Consider the following 26440-nt stretch of genomic DNA (forward strand, 5'->3'; position numbering starts at 1 on the left):
TTTTGCCAGCACTGTTTGTTTAGGTTTGTTGGTGATTATCCTATCAGGATTTTGCCTAGAAATTAGCTTTCGGATCAAAGAGGCTGCAAAATTTCCATGATAACACTATTGTATTAGTTTTCAATCAATAGTAAAAAGGATATTTTCTTGGGGGTGGGGGGGAGACCTGTGCTACCACTGGCCAGTGTCATGAGAGGAGATACGCAGCATATCACTAGCCAAAGGAAAATTCAAAGTTCAAGCACGGTTCCTATTGAATATGTATCACTTTTGCACCATCATAAAGAAAAAAAAAGGTAAGTCTGAGCAACATACCAAGTTGGAGACCATCTGTACTAGTAAGTATTAAAAGTTGTAAAAAAAAAAAAAAAAAGAGGCTTAAGAATAAAATACAATTTATTAAAGAATATTGTACACATAGATATGGAACATCTTTTTATCAAGAATTTCAACACCATAGCAATACTAAATTGTGTTTTAATTTCATGTATAAAAGATGTGCTGAAAGATGCATGCCTCAACAGTTTTTATGTTATTGAATATGGCTGTAGGTGACATCCTTCTATATAAAAACAAACTGCACAGCATCACATAAAGAATACAAACATCTTAAGTTCATTCATACAGTCATTTCTCTAAACTCCTTAAGGAGAAATTTAAATCTTTGCTCAACTCTAAAATTCAACAAAATGCTCGAGTTTCTCAGGAAATAAAAAATAACCAATTTGTTTTCTGACCACTAACTACCCATTTCTTAATATATATCTCTGACCCAAATTAAGTCCTTTGCTAAAGGAACAACCTACATCAGCTTCAGTCTAAACATAGTTTTCTAGAGGGTTTTCAAGTATCTTAAAAGATTTACCACTTATGGTAAAAAAAAAAAAAAAAAACTATTATATAAATAGAACACATACATTCGCCTCAGTAATTTCTAGAATGTGTATTGTCCCAGCATTAAGCAATGGTGGAAATAATATGCCTTTAAAATCCTACAGATTAAAAGGCAAAAGATGCTAAGCTAGATGCTGGTTTTCTATAAAGATGAATTTGTGCAAAACTCCCTTATGCTCTGGGAGTATATAAGCCTGGCATTAGCTGTTTGCATACTGTAACAATTTAGAGCATTAAATAAATAATGGGAAAACTGCATCACTCCACTGAATGGAAGAATCACCGATTCTTAAGTTGATTATTTATTCATGAATCACTGACTCTTATTTTTGCAAAAGCTGTACCCAGAGATCCATTCAGTGTTGTTTTTCCATTTGAATGTGGTTTTTTCCTTCCCTCAACACTAATGTTGAAAACCAGTTTCTATATAAGTGAGCTGCTATGGTCTGGACCATTGAGCAGCATTGAGTAGATCCAAGAAAGAACTAAACATCCTTGTTCATTTTTCCCTCAGCTAAGTGTTAAGTTTTTGACCTGCCAGGTTCTCTGCTTCTGCTTTGATTTCCTATCTCACTTGATGACCATGTTAGAGCTACTTGTAATCGAAAGTCTGAGTTACTCTCCATTGGGAGAATGAAGCAGCCACGTGACATGATGTCAGTCAGCGATTGGAAAGAACTGCTATTTACCTTCCCGGAGGCCTCATTGACCTGATCATTAGGCTTATAGCTTAGATATTCCTGCCACAGGTAATATCTCATTGAAGGTGTGTGCTCAATTGAGATCCATCCCCAGAAACAGGTTTTGAAGAGGAGAAGGGAAAGGAGAGCACTGGAAGCTGAGAGGAAGGGGAAGGCCACGGGACAAGGGATGCGGGGTGCTATGAAGTGCCAATGGCTGGCTTCTGTAAAGCAAAGTGTTAACACCGCCATTGTCAGGCGCCTTTAGAGACACTGAATTTTCTGCCTTGGCTAACTACAAATTCCTATTTTTAGGGATAGCTTACATAAATCAGAATTAGATTTGTAAAAGTCTTTAATCATGTGGACTCCTCTAAATTTCAAAATGTGTTACGTACTTCCCAAGGAAAATCAATAAATAAAAGCAAAGGTTGAGTATTTGCAGAATCTTCCAGGGTTTTCAGTAGTTTTCTTAGCTTAGTTAAAAACAAGAGGTAATAAATATCAGAACTCAAACTATGTATAAATTATAAGTGAAACATGTCCTTGCCCTCAGCTGTTTAGATTCCACTTATTATAGATACATCCCATTTATGAGGTAGTCAGATTCCTCAGATGTAATGGGACGAGCTTTTTTAAGTTTCTGTTTCACCAGTCGTAGTCGACAGGCAACCATGAGAAGCAGCAAAGCAGTGATAGCCAAACCCAGGGCCAGAGGCAGCACTGCACCTGTGCAAGGTCAGAAATGAACAAGGGTGAGTCAATGATTAAGAACAGTAACAGCTACAATCTACTATATGATAAACACTGTGCATGCACTGTTTTATTTAACTTGAACAACTCAGTAGGTACTTGTACTACTACAAGTACTATTAATACTACAAGTAGGTACTTGTACTACCTCTGTTTGGCAGATTAACTGAGGTACAGAAAGATTAAGTAATTGGCCTAAGAGCACAGAGCTTGTAAACTGAGGTCTAGGTCTCAAACACAGACTTCCTTAAAGCCAACTTGTGTGTCAAGTTCCTATGAGATGCATATGCCAACAGCGGGTACAAATGTTGTAGTCAGACTCCCCTATATCCAACTTTAATAGACATCCTGTAAACAGACAACCGTAAAGACACTGTAGCCATAGGAAATATTTTCATTGTAGCTTACATTTATGGATTCATACATGATCATTCTCCATTAAAATAAATATGGACGAACTCCTGATTCCTTGCTCTGGTTAGGGCTTAAAGACATTTTTATTTCCTAAAGCCAGAGAACCTACTCTCAGCCTGTAGAACCATTATTAAAAGCTTGAGGAAGCGACTTCCCTGGTGGTCTAGTGGCTAGGACTGCGCTCCCTATGCAGGGGTCCAGGTTCAATCCCTGGGCAGGGAACTAAGAATCTAAGAGTTCAGGCGCTGCAACTAAACATGCATGCATGCTGCAACTAAGACCAGGTGCAGCCAAATAATTTTAAAAAAGGCAAAAAAATCTCTACTTCTCCTTCATGGGTTTCTTCCCTGTGGGGTTGGTCCTAGACACCTAGACTAGAAGCATCTTTTAGAGCCATCCAGGAGTCCAGAAGGGACAGAGTGTACCCCAGATCAGTCTGTCTTATCAAGCTCAGCAGGGTCTATTCTTAGTCTGCTTTGCTCTGTAGTCAGGCCAGGCTTGGAGATGGTATGGTGGAAATATTTTTAGCTACAGGGGCCTTGCCAACCGGTGGAACTAGAAGAGCAAAAATCTCCATTGCATAAACTGACTTCATAATATTTTCTTTCATTTATTTATTCATTCATTTTGCATTAATAGCCATGTGCCTGACACTGGTAATCAAAGATAGTAAAGAGTGCTTTATACATGAAGTACTTTAATTTTCACAACCACCATATGAGTTCGTACTGTTTGTATCCCCATTTTACAAATGAGGGAACTAAGTTATCGAGGATTAAGTGACTTGACTAAGTATGGGACGTGGTAAAACAGTACAGTTTCAGAACCACTATTTATACCACTTCTTCAAAAGTTAAATGAGAGTATTTTCTAATGATCATTTTCAAATCTGGGTAAGAAAGACATTTAAATGAAAAGATACAATAAAGTATTGTAGTTACTATGGTAGAATTATATATGAAGTGCAGATATAAAAAGGAGTGGTCCATGCATCTGATTCCTAGGACGTTTGCTTGCACGATTTAGATGACTGATGGACCTTGTTTAGGGTAGGCGAGGGAGATTATTTTTTGACAGTTTCATATTGAGATGCCTACAGCCATGAAATTAAAAGACGCTTACTCCTTGGAAGGAAAGTTATGACCAACCTAGATAGCATATTCAAAAGCAGAGACATTACTTTGCCAACGAAGGTCTGTCTATTCAAGGCTATGGTTTTTCCTGTGGTCATGTATGGATGTGAGAGTTGGACTGTGAAGAAGGCTGAGCGCTGAAGAATTGATGCTTTTGAACTGTGGTGTTGGAGAAGAATCTTGAGAGTCCCTTGGACTGCAAGGAGATCCAACCAGTCCATTCTGAAGGAGATCAGCCCTGGGATTTCTTTGGAAGAAATGATGCTAAAGCTGAAACTCCAGTACTTTGGCCACCTCATGCGAAGAGTTGACTCATTGGAAAATACTCTGATGCTGGGAGGGATTGGGGGCAGGAGGAGAAGGGGAAAACAGAGGATGAGACGGCTGAATGGCATCACTGACTCGATGGACGTGAGTCTGGGTGAACTCCGGGAGTTGATGATGGACAGGGAGGCCTGGCGTGCTGCAATTCATGGGGTCGCAAAGAGTCGGACACGACTGAGCGACTGAACTGAACTGAACTGAACGCCAATCTAGGTAGAATTTTCTATTTGGTTCTTTGATTAGTTGGGCTTAAATATGTGAAGGGTTGGGACTTCTCTGGTGGTCCAGTGGTTAAGAATCAGCCTGCCAAATGTGGGAGACATGGATTTGATCCCTGACCTGGGAAGATTCCACATGTCATGGAGCAACTAAGCCCATACACCACAACTACTAAGCCCGTGTGCCGCAACTACTGAAGCCCGCATCTCCTGGAGCCTGTGCTCTGCAACAAGAGAAGCCACTGCAAGGAGAAGCCTTCACACTGCAACTAGAGAGTGGTCCCTGCTCACCACAACTAGAGAAAGATCGAGCACAGCAGCAAAGACCCAGCACAGCCAAAGTAAGATAAATACATAAAATTTTTTAAAAATATGTGGAGCCCTTTAGGATTAAGGTGGTGGTTGCAGCTACAAAACTGGGTGAGACTTCCAGAGAGAAAGGGAAGAGAGAAGAGGGCCAGGAACAAGGCTCTAGGAGACATCAACATTTAAGAGGGCAGACAAAGAAGAGAACCAGAAAGCATAGAAAGAGACATGTCAGAGGGATGGCTGGCAACCAACCGAGTGGGGAGTCCTGGAAGCAGAGGGCTGAGGCTATTTCAAGAGGACAGTGGTCAGCAGAATCGAATGCTAAGGAAAGGTCAAGTGAGGCGAGGCCTGGAGAGGCCACTGCGCTTAGCAATTGGGAGTTCATTTACAGGGAGATTGAAGGCTGAGGGATGCTGTTTTGTTTCTTGTATATTTTGAGAGCTGAATGTGTCTAGGGGAATGAACCAGTGGAGATTATAAACATGGGGAGTTAATAAATGATGGAAAAACAAACTTGAGGTGATAAGGAGCTGCATCAAGGTCGGGGGAGGGATACTGACCTTGGAAAGAGGGGATACTTTTCCTTCAGCACTGGAGGAAAGGAAGAGAGGGTGGAAGACTTCCCTGGTGGTCCAGTGATTAAGACTCCACACTCCCAATGCAGGGGACATGGCTTTGATCCCTGGTTGGGGGATTAAGATCCCACATACAGCACAGTGGGGCCAAGAAAAAAAAAAGAGAAAGGGTGGGTACTGACAGGTATTGGGGGCAAGTAACTGAGAAAGTTCACTCCTGATGGTGGTGGTGGTTTAGTCACTAAGTCGTGTCTGACTCTTGCAGCCCCATGGACTGTAGCCCGCCAGGCTCCTCTGTTCATGGGATTCTCCAGGCAAGAATATGGGAGTGGGTTATCATGCCCTCCTCCAGGGGATCTTCTCAACCCTGAGATCGAATTTGAATCTCTTGTGTCTCCTAAGTTGACAGACAGGTTCTTTTCCACTAGCGCCACCTGGGATAGCTTTGATTTTCTGAGCTTAAAATCATTACCAGGTATAGCTGGCCTCCTCTCCAAGACAAGAGGAGCTGGAGCTGAGTACACACTAATGGCATTTCAAACTCTGGTGTATTTGTGGAATCCTAGGTAAAACTGAAGAAAATTCTCAAGAACATTCTGGAATTGTCTGGGTTCAGGAGGATGGGATGAGGAGGTTGCATCAGTGACTCTTGATACAAAACAGTGGTTTGAGTGAGGCCAGTATTCCCAAGGGCTTCCCAGGAAGCTCAGTGGCAAAGAATCTGCCTGCCAATGCAGGAGACGCTGGAGGCGTGGGTTCGATCCTTGGGTCAGGAAGATCCCCTGGAAAAGGAAATGGCAACCACTACAGTATTCCTACCTGGAAAATCCCATGGACAGAGGAGGCTAGGAGGCTACAGTCCATGGGGTTGCAAAGAGTTGGACATGACTGAGCATACATGCACAATATTCCCAAAGAGAATTGTAAAAGATAAGAGTCTGTGATAAACCAACCATCTAGAATTTGACTCTTGAGCTGGTGCATACATTCCAGTTTCCTAATGGTGACCCTGAGGAAAGAAGTTCTGAAAAGGCTCAGTTTGGCCCTGAAGGTGTCAGTTTCCCTGCATCTTCCAGTACTAGTCACAAAGATGGATAGGTTACAAAGGAACTGGATGAAAAAGAGATTTGGTCAACCCTAGGAATCTAAAACCATTTCTTACAAACTGGATCCCGACACCCAGCCCCAGTTCTGCTTGTTCAGAGAAGGAAATTGATTACAGGCTGCCTTTCTAAATGCATATGACTTGTTTGAAGATGAACACCAGCGTTCAGGCTTCAGGAGAAGAGAGCTATGATCGAAGACCCCAGTCCCAAGAATGGGACTCAGAGGGAGCTATGGCAATCATAAAACAGCATATAATCTAAGGGGATTTTCTGTTTGCCAAAGTCAGATACGGCTTCCCAAGTGCTCCGTAGTAAAGAATCTGCCTGCCAATGCAGGAGAGGAGGATTCAGTCCCTGGGTCAGGCAGATCCCCTGGATAGGAAATTGCAACCCACTTCCAGCATTCTTGCCTGGGAAATCCCATGAACAGAGGAGACTGGCGGACTACAGTCCATGAGGTCACAAAAGAGTTGGATACAACTTAGCAACTAAACAACAACAAAAAGTCAGGCATAGGGTTGCTCTACTGTCATATCTGATTCCCGGCTAATGAATCAGGAATGATTTATTAATCAATTTGATGACAAAGAAGATGATGCCTCCCATAAAGTATTTGCTAGGATACTGAAAGTTATTTTCAACTTTTAAATACTCAGTTGGCATACTTTAATGCTTTTAGTTCAGGTAATTTAAAATTTCCCACCTTCTTCTAAGGGCTTCCCAGGAGGCACTATTGGTAAAGAACCAGCCTGCCAGTTCAGGAGACATAAGAGATGCAGGCTTGATCCCTGGGTCTGGAAGATTCCCTGGAGAAGGGAATAGCTACCCACTCCAGTATTCTTGCCTGGAGAATCCCATGGACAGAGGAGCCTGGCAGGATACAGTCTATGGGGTCTCAAAGAATTGAACACGACTGATGAGAAACACTGGGCTGGAGGAAGCACAAGCTGGAATCAAGATTCCCGGGAGAAATATCAATAACCTCAGATATGCAGATGATACCACCCTTATGGCAGAAAGTGAAGGGGAACTAAAAAGCCTCTTGATGAAAGTGAAAGAGGAGAGTGAAAAAGTTGGCTTAAAGCTCAACATTCAGAAAACGAAGATGATGGCATCTGGTCCCATCACTTCATGGGAAATAGATGGGGAAACAGTGGAAACAGTGTCAGACTTTATTTTGGGGGGCTCCAAAATCACTGCAGATGGTGACTGCAGCCATGAAATTAAAAGACGCTTACTCCTTGGAAGAAAAGTTATGACCAACCTAGATAGCATATTGAAAAGCAGAGACATTAATTTGCCAACAAAGGTCCGTCTAGTCAAAGCTATGGTTTTTCCAGTGGTCATGTATGGATCTGAGAGTTGGACTATGAAGAAAGCTGAGCGCTGAAGAATTGATGGTTTTGAACTGTGGTGTTGGAGAAGACTCTTGAGAGTCCCTTGGACTGCAAGGAGATCCAACCAGTCCATTCTAAAGGAGATCAGCCCTGGGTGTTCTTTGGAAGGAATGATGCTAAAGCTGAAACTCCAGTACTTTGGCCACCTCATGCGAAGAGTTGACTCATTGGAAAAGACTCTGATGCTGGGAGGGATTGGGGGCAGGAGGAGAAGGGGCCGACAGAGGATGAGATGGCTGGATGGCATCACTGACTCGATGGACATGAGTTTGAGTGAACTCTGGGAGATGGTGATGGACAGGGAGGCCTGGCATGCTGCGATTCATGGGGTCTCAAAGAGTTGGACATGACTGAGCGACTGAACTGAACTGAACTGAACTGAAGAGACTTAACACACACACACGCACACACACTCTTCTAAAACACACCATGCTAGTTTTCTCAGAAATGAGTTAAGTAGATGAACTGGGTATTCTGTTCATAAGACTGGGAGTGACACTCAGGTATATAACAATTAGGACAGGCACCGGGCAATTAGAACCAAAGGTCTCTGGACACATCTGGCCATGGAGGCAAGGGGCGAGCCCTGTTCTCTGTGTCTGTCGGCAGGGGGCGGGCTCTTCTTTTTTCTTTAGTTTATTTTTTGGCTGCAGCACTGAGTCTCTGTTGCTGTGAGCAGAGGCAGTGACTCTCTGGTCGCGCAGCGCTGGCTTCGCATTGTGGCGGCTTCTCTCGTGGTGGCGCACAGGCTTAATTGTTCCACAGCATGTGGAATCTCCCCGGATCAGGGATCGAACTGGTGTCTCCTGCATTGGTAGGCAGATTCTCAGCCACTGGACCACCAGTGAAGTCCAACAGGCTCTTTTTATTTAAATATCCTGGGACAGCTATGTCCAGCAGGTCCGCAGACCGGGCAGCATCTAGATACTTGATATCTGGATTATTTTATTATTTATTATTTAAAATTTTATTTATTGTTAAAAATTTATGTATTATTTAACAATTTTATTTAAAAATTATATGTGACCATTGTTACGAGACTACTTCTAGGATAGAAAGGAAGTCTTCTCAATGTTTAGATCTGTAGCTTAATAATATTTGGTTCTCCTAAACTTTATTTTACTAATTAGTTTGTGAGATTTAGGATCAAAATCTACCTTTCTACAGGACTATGTTGAAAGTGTTTCCTATCTAGTTAAGAATAACCTAAACCATGACATTATAGTTTTCTTTCTACTTACTAAATATCCCCTCTACCTCCTGCACCCTTTCCCCATTCCTGTGTCTTCCATCTCTTGTTACTGAAGCACTTGGAGAGAGAACGGTACACTCTAACACCTCTGCCCTTGTTGATCACAAATAACAGTCATAATAGCCATCATTTATATGGCTTATTGCATGAGCCAAGCAATATGCTAAAAGCTCTATATGATGTCCTATCTATTCTCCCTAACAGCTCTGTGAGGCAGGTATAGTTATTACACCCGTCTGACCAATGAGGAAATTGAGATGCAGAGAGAGAAGATAACCGGTCATGGAGTTAGTGATGGAGCAGGGGATTTGAACCTTGGCATCTGATCTGGAAGCCCATGTTCTTAACCACTGTGTCCTGAGTACTACTCATTCCACAGAATGTTACCCCTGGAAAGGGACTGTAGTGATCATCCTCTCCAGTCAACTCAGAGAACAGAAAGCTGAGGACCAAAGCTGTGAAGATACTAGTTCAAGAGCCCTAAGATGAAGTGTGATATAGAAGATGAGAATACACAGTTTTTCCAACCCATATACCCTGTTCTTGTCATGAATTCTTGCAGATTCAGTTAATAAGCTCAGCTACAGGATACGTGGTTCTGCAATTGTTCTGACTCTGCAATGAATTTCCAAGGTGAACATTTACCTGCTTCTGGGGCTGGGTGTTCCCCTCCTCCTCGATTGCTCTTTGACTCAAAAATATAATTTTCCTCTTTTCTGTTCTTCCCTGAGGAACCACCATCTGTGGAAAATAAATAAAACATATTGAAGGTGCATCAGAAACTTCAGGAAATAGACATGAAAATACAGCCTCATATATATATATGTATATATATACATATATATATTAAGGTAGGGCTTAAAGAAAGGACTTACAGGCTTTATTTCTTCAATAAACATAGGCCTACGTTTGATACTAAAACACGAGATAACCAATGTGACCAACCGAATAAAGCAGAGGTGAGGCTAGTGAAAAACCACTGGACGGAGACGGGAAACAAGCTCACCACTCCAGAACTTACCCCTCACTCCACCCCCACCCCTACCCCTCCACCCAGAGAAGGAAGGGAAAAGCTCAGCTAGAAAAGTCAAGGGTTAGGTTTGGACTTTATACCATAGAACGCAGAAACAGTCCAGAAACATTTTTTTCTTTAGAAACTAAACACATAAGTCACTCACAAAGCAACTTCACTTTCTTACCTCAATGCTGTTTGGCAGGCATTAATAGCTCTTTTGCCTTTTTTTTTTTTTTTTCTAGTTAGTCTCAGAGAGGTTCAGTGCTTGCCCGGTTTCATTCTGGTAATCAGTGAGTCATAGGGTTGAGATTTAAACTCAGATGTGTCTAACTGCTTGTTGGTGGAAACCAGCGCTTCTGATTTAATGATAGCTTGTTCATTGTTCAACTGTCCTACTCAGTCATAACATACTCCTGAAAACCAGCACTTCTGATTTAATGATAGCTTGTTCATTGTTCAACTGTCCTACTCAGTCATAACATACTCCTGAGAGCAAATGCAATAGAAGATTAAATCTTAGAATTTTCATCTCAGGTTCTGCTGAGCCATGGTTGTATCATTCTATTATCTGCCATTTAGGAATTCACAGAACTTGTGTGCTTAATGATATTGACAATATTGTAATGAATGAGTTCGTGGAGTTACCCTCAGGCTGAAGTGTAATTTCAGGTGAGACTTTTGCAAAATAAAATGCTCAATGGAAATGAATCAGAAGTGATCTGCTGATGTGAGGAATTTTATGAAGAAACAAACAAACAAACAACTGTAAAGCTTCTTCAGCATATTGAAAACCAGGGACATGACTTTGCCAACAAAGGTCCGTCTAGTCAAGGCTATGGTTTTTCCAGTGGTCATGTATGGATGTGAGAGTTGGACTATAAAGAAAGCTGAGCACCGAAGAATTGATGCTTTTGAACTGTGGTGTTGGAGCAGACTCTTGAGAGTCCCTTGGACTGCAAGGAGATTCAACCAGTCCATCCTAAAGGAGATCAGTCCTTAGTGTTCATTGGAAGGACTGATGCTGAAGCTGAAACTCCAATACTTTGGCCACCTGATGCAAAGAAGTGACTCATTGGAAGACCCTGATGCTGGGAAATATTGAGGGCAGGAGGAGAAGGGGATGATAGAGGATGAGATGGTTGGATGGCATCACCAACACAATGGACATGAGTTTGAGCAAACTCTGGTCGTTGGTGATGGTCAGGGAGGCCTGGCATGTTGCAGTTCATGGGGTCAAAAAGAGTCATACACGACTGGGTAACTAAACTGAACTGATGGGACCAGATGTCATGATCTTAGTTTTCTGAATGTTGAGTTTTAAGCCAACTTTTTCACTCTCCTCTTTCACTTTCATCAAGAGGCTCTTTAGTTCTTCTTCACTTTCTGCCATAAGAGCAGTGTCATTTGCACATCTGAGGTTATTGATATTTCTCCTAGAAATCTTGATTTCAGCCTGTGCTTCACTGAGCCCAGCATTTCTCATGATGTACTCTGCATAGAAGTTAAATAAGCAGGGTGACAATATACAGCCTTGACGTACTCCTTTCCCAATTTGGAACCAGTCTGCTGTTCCATGTCCGGTTCTAACTGTTGCTTCTTGACCTGCATACAGATTTCTCAATAGGCAGGTCAGGTGGTCTGGTATTCCCTTCCTTTAAGAGTTTTCCATAGCTTGTTGTGATCCACATAGTCAAAGCCTTTGGGGTAGTCAATAAAGCAGAAGTAGATGTTTTTCTGGAACTCTCTTGCTTTTTCAATGATCCAACACATGTTGGCAATTTGATCTCTGGTTCCTCTGCCTTTTCTAAATCCAGCATGAACATCTGGAAGTTCACGGTTCATGTACTGTTGAAGCCTGGCTTGGAGAATTTTGAGCATCTTTGCTAGCGAGTGAGATGAGTACAATTGTGAGGTAGTTTGAATATTCTTTGTCATTACCTTTCTTTTCTTTTTTTTTAAACATTGCCTTTCTTTAACAAATAGATTCAAGGGATTAGATTTGATAAACAGAGTGCCTGAAGAACTGTGGATGGAGATTCATGACGTTGTACAGGAGGCAGTGATCAAGACCATCCCCAAGAAAAAGAAATTCAAAAAGGCAAAATGGTTGTCCAAGGAGGCCTTGCAAACAGCTGAGAAAGGAAAAGACTTAAAAGGTAAAGGAGAAAAGGAAAGATATACCCATTTGAATGCAGAGTTCCAAAATAGCAAGGAGAGATAAGAAAGCCTTCCTCAGTGATCAATGCAAAGAAACAGAGGAAAACAATAGAATGGGAAAGACTAGAGATCTCTTCAAGAAAATTAGAGATACCAAGGGAACATTTCATGCAAAAATGGGCACAATAAAGGACAGAAATGGTATGGGACCTAACAGGAGCAGAAGATATTAAGAAGAGGTGGCAAGAATACACAGAAGAACTATACAAAAAAGATCTTCATGACTCAGATAACCACGATGGTGTGATCACTCACCTAGAGCCAGATATCCTGGAATGTGAAGTCAAGTGGGCCTTAGAAAGCATCACTATGAACAAAGCTAGTGGAGGTGATGGAATTCCAGTTGAGCTATTTCAAATCCTAAAAGATGATGCTGTGAAAGTGCTGCACTCAATATGCCAGCAAATTGGAAAACTCAGCAGTGGCCACAGAACTGGAAAAGGTCAGTTTTCATTCCAATCCCAAAGAAAGGCAATGCCAAATAATGTACCAGAATACTTTATATTTAAAGGCGTCAGCTGATTATAGCTCATTAGATGATATTTTCCAAAGAAGTTAGGTCAATGAAAGAGGACCTACTCCCTTCAAAATAAGTTTGTGGAAATAGCCATCTGATTATCTTCATTTGTGACAAGTACATTTCTTTAACTAAATCTTCCATTCATTTGAGAATCCAGTTGATTCCCACCACCATGCAGGAAGACAATAGACTATTCAGAATGAAAACATGATATATGGGGCATGTGAAAAAAAAAAAGAAACCCTTTAAATATCCTTTGTGAGAATGTCCCCTCTGAATAAAATACTTTCCATGATAATCCAAAGATCGAAGTTGCTCACTCATTACCTCCAGAGATAAGTCCAACAGTGAGGCTTTGGCATATTTAGCATGGGAATTCGAGAAAGTACAGGCAAACCCCCTCACCTCCATACAGAAATTGTGCATTCTCCTAAGTCCATGCCAGAGAAGGCAATGGCACCCCACTCCAGTACTCTTGCCTGGAAAATCCCATGGATGGAGGAGGCTGGTAGGCTGCAGTCCATGGGGTAGCGAAGAATCGGACACAACTGAGCGACTTCCCTTTCACTTTTCACTTTCATGCATTGGAGAAGGAAATGGCAACCCACTCCAGTCTTCTTGCCTGGAGAATCCCAGGGACGGCGGAGCCTGGTGGGCTGCCGTCTATGGGGTCGCACAGAGTCGGACACAACTGAAGTGACTTAGCTTAGCTTAGCTAAGTCCATGCTTTAATCCGGATCCTTAAAAAATTTGGCTAATCTGCTGGGATGAACATGTATTCTAGTTTAAAAAAGAAATCCAGATTCAGGGTCAGGAGGGAGGCTTAAGAGGGAGGGGACATATGCGTACCTGTGGCTGACTCATGTTGATATATGGCAGAAACCAGCATAATATTGTAAAGCAATTATTCTCCAGTTAAAAAGTTATTAGACTAGTCAGCAAATGGAAGAAGGTTGTTAGAGCGTGGAATAAAAAATTTAATTATTAAAAAGAAAAAACAACCCAGATTCAGTGTGAATGTGGATACCCGACCATTTTTCTAGCCGATCTGCAGAGCTGGAAACCAGATGTCTTTCCTTCGGCTGGGTCCACACAAGAGGACTGCCTTGTTAACAGACGACTTGGACCACACAGAGAACAGGCCTTAGAGCTGCAACCACCCCGGAAAACAATCCAGCCATTGTGCTTCTGCATCACGAGCAAATGCCAGCCCCGCTGTGCCTCTGAGAGTACAGAGCATGCGTTCACCGGTGGGACTGAATATTCGCCCACACCCTTAACTTCATCCTTAGTAACATGCTTGGCATAAATTCCTAACAGCAGGCTAACTGGGTCAAGGCATACATACAAGGCTTCAGAAACTGCCCTCTGGAAGACTGTACTAATTTGAATCCCACCAAAAGTAGGTGAGACACTTCTCTATACACTTATAAATATTATTATTGTTATGTTTTCACCTTTGCCAATGTGGTAGATTAAAAAACTTCCTCTCGTTACTTTCTATACTACATTATTAGTATTAATCTTAGTATCTCTTTAGCGTGTCTTCAGTGAGTTAAGTCAAGTCTTATTTATCCTCCCAAGCCTGTGAGGGAAGGAGGGAGCGGAAAAGTCAACTTGTCTATATTTACTGTACTAGCTGATGATCCTTGTAAAACACTGGTATAGGTCACAAGCCATAATGCATTAAAAAAATTTTTAATGAATGGGTTTGGTCTTCATCACTTTGTGCAGGCTTTCTCTAGGTGTGGCGAGTGGGGGCTACTTTTTGCTGTGGTGCGTGGGCTTCTCACTGCAGTGGCTTCTCTTGTGATGGAGCACAGGCTCTAGGCATGTGTGCTTCAGTAGTTGTGGCTCTTGGGCTTTAAGGTGAGTAGGTTCAGTGGTTGTGGCTCAAAGGCTTAGTTGCTCTGGGGGATCTTTCCAGACCAGGGATCGAACCCATGTCTCCTGCACTGGCAGGTGGATTCTTATCCACGGCATCACCAGGGAAGTCCCCAACAATGCATTTTTAAATCTACTTATATTATGCTGAGTATAACATAATTTCAAATCACAGGAAGTCAGAAGCTTCGGATTCTAGTCTGGTGGTTCAGGGATGACGGAAGAGGAAGGAAATGGGGGCTGCTGTCCAAACAGAAACCATACATTGTGGGAGGCCCTTTCTAACACTTTCAAGGCTCTGTTCTTTTCTTCCCATTTTCTTTACCCTGGACTTTAAAAAAAAATATTTTGGCTGTCTTAGTACCCAGACCAGGGACTGAACTTGTGCCTAACCACTGGACCAGCAGGGAACTTCTACCTTGGATGTAATAATTTTGTGATTTTGATGGAATTTAATAACATGAAAATATTCATAAGTGAGAAAAATGTTTTGTAAAATAATATCCTAATTTTGTTATAAGTGAATAAATGTACATGTGTCTGTATATACATTTTGTTGTGGATCACAAAAAACTGTGGAAAATTCTGAAAGAGATGGGAATACCAGACCACCTGACATGCCTCCTGAGAAATCTGTATGCAGGTCAAGAAGCAACAGTTAGAACTGGACATGGAACAACAGACTGGTTCCAAATAGGGAAAGGAGTATGTCAAGTCTGTATATTGTCACCTTGCTTATTTAACTTATATGCAGAGTACATCACGTGAAATGCCGGGCTGGACGAAGCACAAGCTGGAATCAAGATTGCTGGGAGAAATATCAATAACCTCAGATATGTAGATGACACCACCCTTATGGCAGAAAGCAAAGTAAAATTAAAGAGACTCTTGATGAAAGTGAAAGAGGAGAGTGAAAAGCTGGCTTAAAACTCAGCATTAAAAAACCAGTATCATGGCATCCGGTCCCATCACTTCATGGGAAATAGATGGGGAAACAATGGAAACAGTGAGAAACTTTATTTTTTGGGGGGGCCCAAAATCACTGCAGATGCTGACTGCAACCATTAAATTAAAAGACGCTTGATCCTTGGAAGAAAAGCTATGACCAACCTAGACAGCATATTAAAAAGCAGAGACATTACTTTGCCAACAAAGACATTACTTTGCCAACAAAGGTCAGTCTAGTCAAAACTATGGTTTTTCCAGTAGTCATGTATGGATGTGAGAGTTGCACTATAAAGAAAGCTGAGTGCTGAAGAATTGATGCTTTTGAACCGTGGTGTTGGAGAAGACTCTTGAGAGTCCCTTGGACTGCAAGGAGATCCAACCAGTCCATCCTAAAGGAAATCAGTCGTGAATATTCATTGGAAGGACTGATGCTGAAGCTGAAGCTCCAATACTTGGGCCACCTGATGCAAAGAACTGACTCATTGGATAAGACCCTGATGCTGGGAAAGATTGAAGGCAGGAGGAGAAGGGGATAATAGAGGATGAGATGGTTGGATGGCGTCACAGACTCAGTGGACATGAGTCTGAGTAAGCTCTGAGAGTTGGTGATGGACAGGGAAGCCTGGTGTGCTACAGTCCACGGGGTTGCAAAGAATCGAGCACGAGTGACTGAACTGAACTGAACTGGGAGAAAATGCAACAAATTGTTAATGGTGAGTTTTGCTAGATAATTTTACTTCTTCATATTTTTCTGTATTTTCCAAATTTTCTACAGTAAATACATTTTACTTTAGTGATTAGGAAAAATAATATATAATAGAAATGCTGCTGCTAAGTCACTTCAGTCGTGTCCAACTCTGTGCGACCCCATAGATGGAAGCCCACCAGGCTCCCCCATCCCTGGGATTCTCCAGGCAAGAACACTGGAGTGGGTTGCCATTTCCTTCTCCAATGCATGAAAGTGAAAAGTGAAAGTGAAGTCGCTCAGTTGTGTCCAACTCTTAGCGACACCCTGGACTGCAGCCTGCCAGGATCCTCCGTCCATGGGATTTTCCAGGCAAGAGTACTGGAGTGGGGTGCCATTGCCTTCTCCGTATAATAGAAATAATAACTGGATATTATCTCGCTGCATCTATGAAACTCCATTCTTTACACCTTCACAGCCCAAGTCAAAGGTTTATTATTAAAAAAAAAAAAAAAATAGAGACGCAGGGACTTCCCTGGTAGTCCAGTGGGTAGGACTTTGCACTTCCACTGCAGGGGACACTGGTTCCATACCTGGTTGGGAAAAAAGATTTCCTGTGCCGCTGAGTCATGGGATGAATGACTCCCCCACCTGCCAAATAAGGAGAGCTAAAAATATATTTCAGATTGGGTGTCAACTCCCATTCACCAATGGTGGCAGCCTAGAGCATTACTTGCAAAATGATTCTGAAGCTGTCTTCCCCCACCCCCCTCCTCACCCCCACAGAAGACAGAACTGGGATCACAGAGCAGGATCTAGCATGGATTAGGGCTTGTGGAGGCCTGCATGAGTCTACGGTTATTTATCTTCCCTGAAACAGACACCAGGCTACACAGAGCCTTCGGGGTTATCACTGAAACCTGTATTAACCAATGAGGAAACTGAGGTTCAGAGACATGAAGCAACTCCTCGGGGTTCTAAACACAGAGCCGGGACTAGACCTCATGAAGGAGACTGGCCTTGGGTCTCCACTGTTTTCAGCTAATTCATTCACATTCACACGTGCCTCTCCAAGAAAGTGACGGAGCAGGAGTTCACCCACTGTGGCCTCTGAGAACTTCGTTCGGTCGGTCAACTTCATCCCTGTTGCCAAAGACACCTGGTCCCCCCGACTCTGCTTCTTAGGTAGCTCTCTTCTCCATATAAACATTTCATACAGAGAAAATGGATTAAGACAGTCCAAGCCTTGTATGAAGTGACAAAGTTCTCCCATTAGGTGGCGGTACCAGCAAGGAATAGATAAAACAGGTCTCTGAAAGGCACTTGCCTAATGGTTTAGTTATTAAGATTCTGCCCTTCCAGTGCAAAGGCTGTGGGTTCAATCCCTATTTGGGGAAAAAAGATATCTGTGGTATGACCAAGGTTTTGCTCTTTTGTTTTGTTTTTTAAATCTTTTGTAGGGTATTTTGTAGATATATTTGTATCAAAGCACTTTAAAATTTACAAAGTAGATTAGAAGGAAATATTAGAAGTTAATGTCAATAAAAGGGTGGTATTTTAAGTTATTTCCATTTTCATTATTTGCATCTTCTGGATCTTCTATAATGAACAAAATAGTTTCATAAAAAGTTACTGAAATAGTGAGAGATTATTTTGGTAATATTTTGTCTGTGCAGTTCGGCCTCTTGTCTGATTGAGAAAAGATAATGGACCAGTGTGGAAGAGAAAGGAGACAGGCAGGCCCTTGATATTGTTTCTTATTTAAATGTGAAGGGTGTACTAACAGGGGGTCTGATGATCAAGGTGCTGGGTGCTTTCTGTCTTTCCATCAGTGACCAGGTCTTTGGGAAGGTTATAAAGGAAATGGCTGGGAAAGCTGATGTGTGGGGCTGTTTGGCACTCAGGCGACAGGAGCCCTGCCAGGAGTGCAGTCCCCACTGTGCTGCTGGCATCGCCAGCCTTTGGCCCTCAGGAGCAGAAGCAAGCCCACCCAGCACCCTCTAGTCCAGATCCTGGCCAACCTGCTAAAAGACAGTGGGATCTGTCTTACACAAAGGCCTTTGCTGTGGGCTTCCCAGGTGATGCTGGTGGTAAAGAACCCACTTGCCAATGCAGGAGAAGTTAGAGATGCTGGTTTGATTCCTGGGTTAGGAAGATCCCCTGGAGGAGGGCACGGCAACCCAATATTCTTGCCTGGAGAATCCCATGGACAGAAGAGCCTGGTGGGCTATAGTCCATGGGGTCACAAAGAGTCGGACGCCACTGAAGTGACTTAGCACGCACATGAGCAAAGGCCTTTGCTACTTACTTTTTTCTCCATGCAACCTACTCTGGTCAGTTGTGGTGTTAACCCTGCCCTCAGTTTAAGCTCAGTCCTTGGTTTGTCCCTTTCTGGGCTTCCTTGGTGACTCAGTGGTACATAATCCACCTGCCAATGCAGGAAACACAGGTTTGATCCCTGGGCATGGAAGATACCCTGGAGAAGGAAATGACAAGCCACTCCTGCCTGGGAATATTCTTGCCTGGGAAATCCCCTGGACAAAAGAGTGTGGCAGGCTACAGTCCATGGGGTCGCAAAAGAATCAGACATGACTTAGCAATGAAAGAAGAACAGATTTTGGTAAAATGTATGCAGAGTTTGAATTCTAAAAGACATTCACAAAAGCATACGGAAATGTGATCATCTATATTTCTCTCTGTCATATAACTATCCAAATATAAAGGTGTAAAAAATTTTCAAAGAGAATCCTGTAATGCTTTAGGAGTATGAATGTATTTTAAAACATTATTAGCCATCTTGTAAAAAAAGATGATAGATTTAGTTAATTTGGAGGCATGACACTGAATTGCTAGCACATGCTACTTTTTCAACATAACACATTATTTTCTTTACATTCACTTGCTTAGTGTGAAGAGGATTTTACATAAACATGTAGGGGCTATACTGTTTCACCGGAGAAGGCAATGGCACCCCACTCCAGTACTTTGCCTGGAAAATCCCATGGATGGAGGAGCTTGGTGGGCTGCAGTCCATGGGGTCGCTAAGAGTCGGACATGACTGAGCGACTTCCCTTTCACTTTTCACTTACATGCATTGGAGAAGGAAATGGCAACCCACTCCATTGTTCTTGCCTGGAGAGTCCCAGGGACGGGGGAGCCTGGTGGCTGCCGTCTGTGGGATCACACAGAGTCGGACACGACTGAAGTGACTTAGCAGCAGCAGCATACTGTTTCACCTCACAATAACCTAAAATTTAGCACTTAGAGTATTAGTTTCCTTTAACATAGGTGTTAAAATTTTTAAACTCCACCTTATTTACAATAAATGTATTGATACCTCTGGAGTATGTATTTTGTTCCATTGCTAAGTCGTGTCTGATTCTTTGCAGTCCCATGAATGGCAGCCAGGCTTCCCTGTCCATCATTATCTCCCGAGGTTTGCTCAAACTCATGTCTATTGAGTCAGTGATGTCATTCAACCATCTCATCCTCTGTTGTCCCCTTTTCCTCCTGCCCTCAATATTTTCCAGCATCAGGGTCTTTTCCAATGAGTCAGCTCTTCACATCAGGTGGCCAAAGTATTGGAGCTTCAGCTTTAGCATCAGTCCTTCCAATGAACAGTCAGGGTTGATTTCCTTTAGGACTGACTTGTTTGATCTCCTTGCTATATGTACATATTTATGAATGTATTTAATAGGTGTTCCTTGCTATAAATAATCAGCAAAAATGTCAGGCTTTTTTTCTTTTTGGCCAAATCATTTGCTTTAAGTCTGTCCTTTCTTTTAAGATATGTCCTTAACACTCTTCAAATAGAAGCTTACTTTGAGCCAAGTGTCATTATAGAAAATGAGACTCTTTGAGAAAACCAGCTTCAAGTCCTTACCTGGCATCTCAAGATCAATGCGACTTTCTGGTCCCCAAAAGGTGGAATGATTACTCTTCTCTGTGGTTGATAATTCAGGTGGCTGTTCTGGGGTGGTAGCTTTCTCAGACTTTTCTAGCGACGCACTCCGGCCTGCGTCTGTGCTTGGTCCCGTGGTTTTAGGCCGTGCCGTGGTCCTGTGGGTCACCATCTTTCGGTTATCGCTCACTGAGAGTGAAAGAACTACTGTCAGTTAGGTTTCTCGCTGACCTTTATCTAAAACCACGACATTTGCAATAGATTGAAAGCATATCATCTAAGATATTTCAGGGCCTCATAGCAAACTACTAGCTCTTGTTTCCAAAGTAACACTTCTAAGTAAACAGTTGCAAGAATTAGCTTTCTGAAAGTTCTTGTAAAGAAACAGACAAAGATACACTTCCGCCTAAGATTCTGAGGTTAGTCACCCTTCCTCAAGTTCTTCATTCAAGTACTTGCAGTTCTTCAGTCAACTTTTCACAGCCCGTCCTTCCTTGCAGTATTTATGCACACACTGTTGTTCAGTTTAAATCATGTCTGACTTATGTCCCCATGAGCTGCAGGATGCCAGGCTCCCCTGTCCTTCATTATCACCCCGAGTTTGCTCAGATTCACAAGACCTAGCGACCTAGTGACACCCTAATGTCATAACTTTTCTAAAAAATCTATCAAAACAAAAGATTAACTCATTTTACTTTTTTTAAAAGCGTATGCTAAACAGCCTTTTTAGGATGGGGAAGACTCTTAGAAAACTGAAAACTATCTCTTAAAATGTTAAATAATACAAAAATTTGACATTTGTAATTTGCATTAAAGATTTACGGTAAATGTCCATTGAATTTAAGGCATAGCTGGTTCACATGAAGTTACACTGAAACCAGCAGAAAAAGTAAATGCTGAATGTGCATTTACTGTCAGAATACAGACATCCCTTCTACCCCCAAAATGTGATGCAGGTGACTCACGATTTTGACAGAAAGCTTCATCAGACCCGTCAGGACACTGCTCCACTCCGTCGCAAGCCAACATGATGTCAATGCAACAGCCATCATCACAAAAGAAGTGGTAGCGTGAGCAGACACTCGAGCATCCTGTTTGTAAACAAGTCTCAAGTCACAGGAGTACAGGAAAGGAAAGGGCTTCCACCGTGTAAGGATTAACCGAGACTGTGTGTATGATGGAATGCTTTTGGGTAAGGAGACGTAGGTAATGAGGGGACACCTAACAGTCTGTGCAGCAGCAGTGGGTTCTGGAAAGGTTAGGGGGTTCCTTCTTGACCCTCCTGACTGAACTCTCAGAATCACCATGGGCTTTTCGTCTTAGGGTCCTTCTCCAAGCCAACAATGCTAAAGAGGTGGGAACAGAGAAGCAGCAGCTGCGGTCTTCCCCATCCAGCTCTGGGTTTCCTCCCTCAGGTGACTCACTCTGCATTCATTTGTTCCCCCATCAGATCCTCAGCAGGCCCCCTAACATGGGTTCACCCTCTGCACAGCACTTGGCTGGCTGACCCTATTTTATCAGAGATACTAGTTTTTTTTTTTTTTTAAGTGTATCATTTTTAAAGTCTTTATTGAATTTTTATAATATTGTTTCTGTTGTATGTTTTGGTGTTTTGGCCCCGAGGTATGTGGGATCTTAGCTACCCAACGAGGGATCAAACCTGTGCCCTCTTCATTGGAAGGTGAAGTCTCAACCACTGAACTGCCAGGGAAGTCCTTGTGTGTTTTTTTTTTTTTGGTCATTTTTAATGATTTTAATTAAAAAAAATTTATTTATTTATTTATTCTTGGCTGTGCTGGGTCTTCCTTGCTGCTCAGGCTTTTCTCTAGTTTCAGTGCCTGGGCTTCTCACTGAGGTGGCTTCTCTTGTTCCTGAGCATGGACTCTAGGGTGTGAGGGCTTCAGCAATTGCAGGGCTCTAGAGCACAGGCTCAGTAGCTGTGGTCCACGGGCTTATTTGCTCCGCGGCATGTGGGACCCTCCTGGATCAGGGATCCAACCAGCATCTCCTGCCTTGGCAGGTGGATTCTTTATCACTGAGCCACCTGGGAAGCCCAGAGACACCGCTTTCTACATGCTATGTGTGTTTTGCATTCACATTTCCTAAATAATAATTTTTACTGAGATCAACTTTCTACTATCGAACCCTGTTTGCTGGCCATCACAGATCCATGGTGCTATAAAGCAAAAATAGAATCTTTAGCTACTAGCTAGTGAGAATTTTTTTTCTATGAATATTGAAATTCCCTCCATTTTGGAGTGGTGGTGGTGGTTTAGTCGCCAAGTTGTGTCCGACTCTTGTGACCCCATGGACTGTAGCCTGCCAGGCTCCTCTGTCCGTGGGATTCTCCAGGGAAGAGTACTGGAGTGGCTTGCCATTTCCGTCTCCATTTTGGAGTGCCCAAGAGCTTTTAACCCTCAGAGCTACATGTATTTTCTTGAAAGACATTCTCTGTACCCCCAGGTCAGGAGTAAGCCAACTAATAACCACTGACACTGGTGATACAGACTAAAGGTATCAGGCTAAAGGAGTCACAAGGAGTCTGTATTCTCCAGGGACAGATGGACTAGATAACTGCCTCATAACATAGGAGAGCAACACATGATGATATTTCTGAGCATAGAATACACGTCCAAGCGAGTCTTGGAAGCATTCTACTGGAAAGAAGTTCAGTTAAAACACTGGGAAAAGAATCCATCCGGGTGGAAGGCAATTTGAGGTACCTAGATTCTGGAGGAAGAAGAGGTGAAGAAAATAAATGGTGGCAGGGACATCCCTCGTGGTCCAGTGGTTAAGAATCTGCCTGGCAATGCAGGGGACAAGGGTTCGATCCTTGGCCTGGGAGGATCCCACTTGCCACAGAGCAGTTAAGCCAGTGTGCCACAACTACTGAGGCTGTGCTCTAGAGCCCCGGAGCCACGACAACTGAGCCCCCTGGCTTAGAGCCTATCCTTTGCAACAAGCAAAGTCACCGCAAAGAGAAGCCTGTGCACCACAACTCGAGAGTAGCCCTCACTCTCTGCCATTAGAGAAAGCCCTGATGCAACGAAGACCCAGCGCAGCCTAATAAATGAATGTGTGTGCTTAGTGCTTAGTCACTCAGTCGTGTCTGACTCTTTGTGACTCTCTGGACTGTAGCCTGCCAGGCTCCTCTGTCCATGGGATTTCCCAGGAAAGAATATGGGGATGGGTTGCCATTTCCTCCTCCAGGGGAATCTTCCCAACCCAGGGACCGAACCTGTGTCTCCTGCGTCTCCTGCATTACAGGTGGATTCTTTACCCTCTGAGCCGATACAGAAGACCTAATAAATAAATAAATAAGCAAACACCTATTAAGAAACGGTGGCAGAAAGAAGGGGACAAAGGGAGTCAGCAGTTCTGGCTGAGCACCTGGGCCTAGAAAGGAGTATCTGCTTCGGTCATGGGGAAGGGGCTGGGAGGAAGAGCAAAGGGAGACTGCAGACACCAAGCCAGGATGCAGCCTCTGCTCACATCTTCTAAACTCCTGACGTGAAAATCCTAACCCCCTCAAGGCTTTCCTGACTTCCTGGTAACTATGGAGACAGATCCACGCGGACAATGTATCCATGTATTTCTGAATCCGTGGTCTCCGGACTTTTTTGACCATATATATCTCCCATCTATAAATCATATGCATGTGCCACTGTAGTAACGTATTTTAATACATGTCATAAAATAGACTGAAAATGTAAAGAAGATTAAAAATGAATACAAATATAAGTTCTGGTATTTTTTTTTCCATCTTAAAAAAATGTCTTGACTGTCTGTGGGGGATCCTATACGGAGACCACAAAACTGGGTTATCTTGGAAGTGTCCGTTGGCTTGCTCTCTGAGTAGATTGTTGCTTGTTTGTTTGTTTTTTATTCGTTTTGACTAGATTATTTTTTGCAAAGCTTGAGAACATATGGCCTCTGTATCCAAATCTGAACCAAGTTATCACAGAAACAAGGGTATGCGCTTGCCTGTTTACTACAGACCTTGCCATCTTTGATTACCAGAAAGCAAGCTAGCCGCAAGATCTATGTATATAATGAAGGGGACAGAAGCCCTCTCAATCCCCATCTCTCATTTTCAACGTCTCTATGTGGTGTCCTATACCTTCCCAGGTGACTTGGTGGTAAAGAATCCACCTGTCAATGCAAGAGACTCAGGTTTGATCCCTGGGTCGGGAAGATCCCCTGGAGAAGGGAATGGCAACCCCCTCCTGTATGCTTGCCTGGAGAATCCCATGAACAGAGGAGCCTGTTCTGGGCTACAATCCATGGGTTTGCAGAGTCAGACACGACTTAGTGACTAAACAGCAGCAGCAGCATGTGGTATCTTATTAACTTTAATTCAGTTTGTTATTCCAATCTAACCAGTGAGTGCTTCCAGAAGACAGTTAACATAACAGAATTCTTTTCATTTTCTGTATAAAGTTATATACATAAGATCTCTATCTCTCAAAGATGCTCAGTTGTGTCAGACTCTTTGTGATCCCCCTGGGCTGTAGCCCACCTGACTCCTCTGTCCATGGGGTTATCCTGGCACTAATACCCAAGTGGGTATTACTTCCCTTCTCCAGGGGATCTTCCCAACCCAAGGATCAAACCCTGGTCCCCCACATTGTAGTCAGAATTTTTTTACCATCTGAGCCACAAGGAAGCCCTATATAAAACCTATTACACCCGACTAGCCTTTCAGTAATAAGAGGTGAATCATATCACCCTCTTCAGCTTCTAATATACTTTTGTCATCTTGAGAAAGGCCAGAAATGTACAACTGGCAACTTGGCTGCTCTCTAGTTGCCTTGGGAGCCCAGAAGACTGGCTAGAGTAAATAAACCAAATCAACAAGTAGCTGGTTGATGTCAGCCCTCAGGCTATTTCTTCCTTTGCTAATTTCTGTAGGGCTGACAGCTGCCCAGGAGCACTTCGGTCCCTGGCTAGGGAGCCCTGTTGCCAGGAGCACAGCTCTCCAAGCTCTGCACCTCCCCACTGGCCGTGACCTCAGCTGGACTGGGTGCCATTGTTTTCTACTCGCCACCTGCCCTACTTCCTACCCCAGTGCACAGTCAGCATTGCCAGGGTTGTTTCAGGTAACTGGCTCTTCTGTAGAGCTGCAGTAAGACCACAAACAGGGCCTCGCCCCGATATGGACTAGAAAGCTGGCTGGCACATTCCCCATCGCTGACTCACAGTCCTCTACTGGACTGGAGTTTGGGGTACTATTTGCAGCCACTCTTCATTCCTCCAGGTCAAATTGAACCGTGGTTGAACAGGAGTGAGTCAACCTGATTTTTTTTTTTAAGATTTACTTGTTTATTTTGGGCTGCACTAGGTCTCCGTTGCTGTGCTCAGTCTTTCTCTAGATACAGAGAAGGGGGCTACTCCCCAGTGGTGGTGTGAGGCCTTCTCATTGTGGTGGCTTTTCCTGTTGCCCAGCATGGGCTCTAGGGCACGTGGGCTTCAGTAGTTGCGGCACATGGCAGGGCTTAGTTACTCCGAGGCATGTGCAGCCTTCCTGGACCAGGGATGGAACCTGTGTCCCTTGCGTTGGCAGATGGATTCTTAACTGCCAGACCACAAGGAAAGCCAGCCGACCTAATCTTGAATGTTGCTAGTATCTGTATCTTGCTAGCACTGTATCTTTGTGGAAGGCAAATTACCAAGGTGGCAGAGTTCTTAGAATTCTAAAGTCTCCGTCCTTCATTTCTAATATGCACACTGACCCTTGTCTTTGGTGGAAGACAAGGTCAGCCAAAGTACAAGCAAATCCAATCATTATATTCTTTCTCCCGACTGCTCACTTGATTGCGATCCAAATGTGGAGGAATCAAGGATATAGGAGACAGGCTACAAGTTTGCTCGAGCCAGGGTTAGTGAAGGGTCATTAATCAGGGCTGGGGATCAGGTCTGGGGAACTCAGCACCCATGCTTGCTTCCTTGCACACAGTTCCCATTCACTGCAGATGCTGAGAAAGTATCCCCCGACCGAGTGACAGGACTCTAGACACACACACACGATTCTGCAATACCTCTATAGCTTTAGTGCTGCCAAGTGCCATTTACATTTTTTTTTTAACTTAATGAGCTAATCTTAGAACTGTAGATGTTTGGGAAAGCAAGAAACAGATAAATGAGAGAAATGAGTTTACAGTGAGCAACAGAATGTGGGAACCATTATATATATGTCGAGCCATATTATCAACGTA

At 43.1% G+C, this 26440-nt stretch overlaps 1 protein-coding gene across 1 annotated transcript in view; it reads right to left on the reverse strand.

The window, feature by feature from the left end:
* Positions 1 to 378: 378 nt before the first annotated feature.
* Positions 379 to 26440, reverse strand: part of LRP11 (LDL receptor related protein 11) — a 57461-nt gene continuing 31399 nt past the window's right edge. The window contains 4 exon segments of the mRNA NM_001206831.1: positions 379 to 2303; positions 9701 to 9796; positions 20208 to 20414; positions 21191 to 21316. Coding sequence (NP_001193760.1) covers positions 2149 to 2303; positions 9701 to 9796; positions 20208 to 20414; positions 21191 to 21316 — 584 coding nt within the window. The 3' untranslated portion in view covers positions 379 to 2148.

This window comes from Bos taurus, chromosome 9, assembly GCF_002263795.3.
Source record: "Bos taurus isolate L1 Dominette 01449 registration number 42190680 breed Hereford chromosome 9, ARS-UCD2.0, whole genome shotgun sequence".
In the NCBI taxonomy this organism is placed as follows: domain Eukaryota; kingdom Metazoa; phylum Chordata; class Mammalia; order Artiodactyla; family Bovidae; genus Bos; species Bos taurus.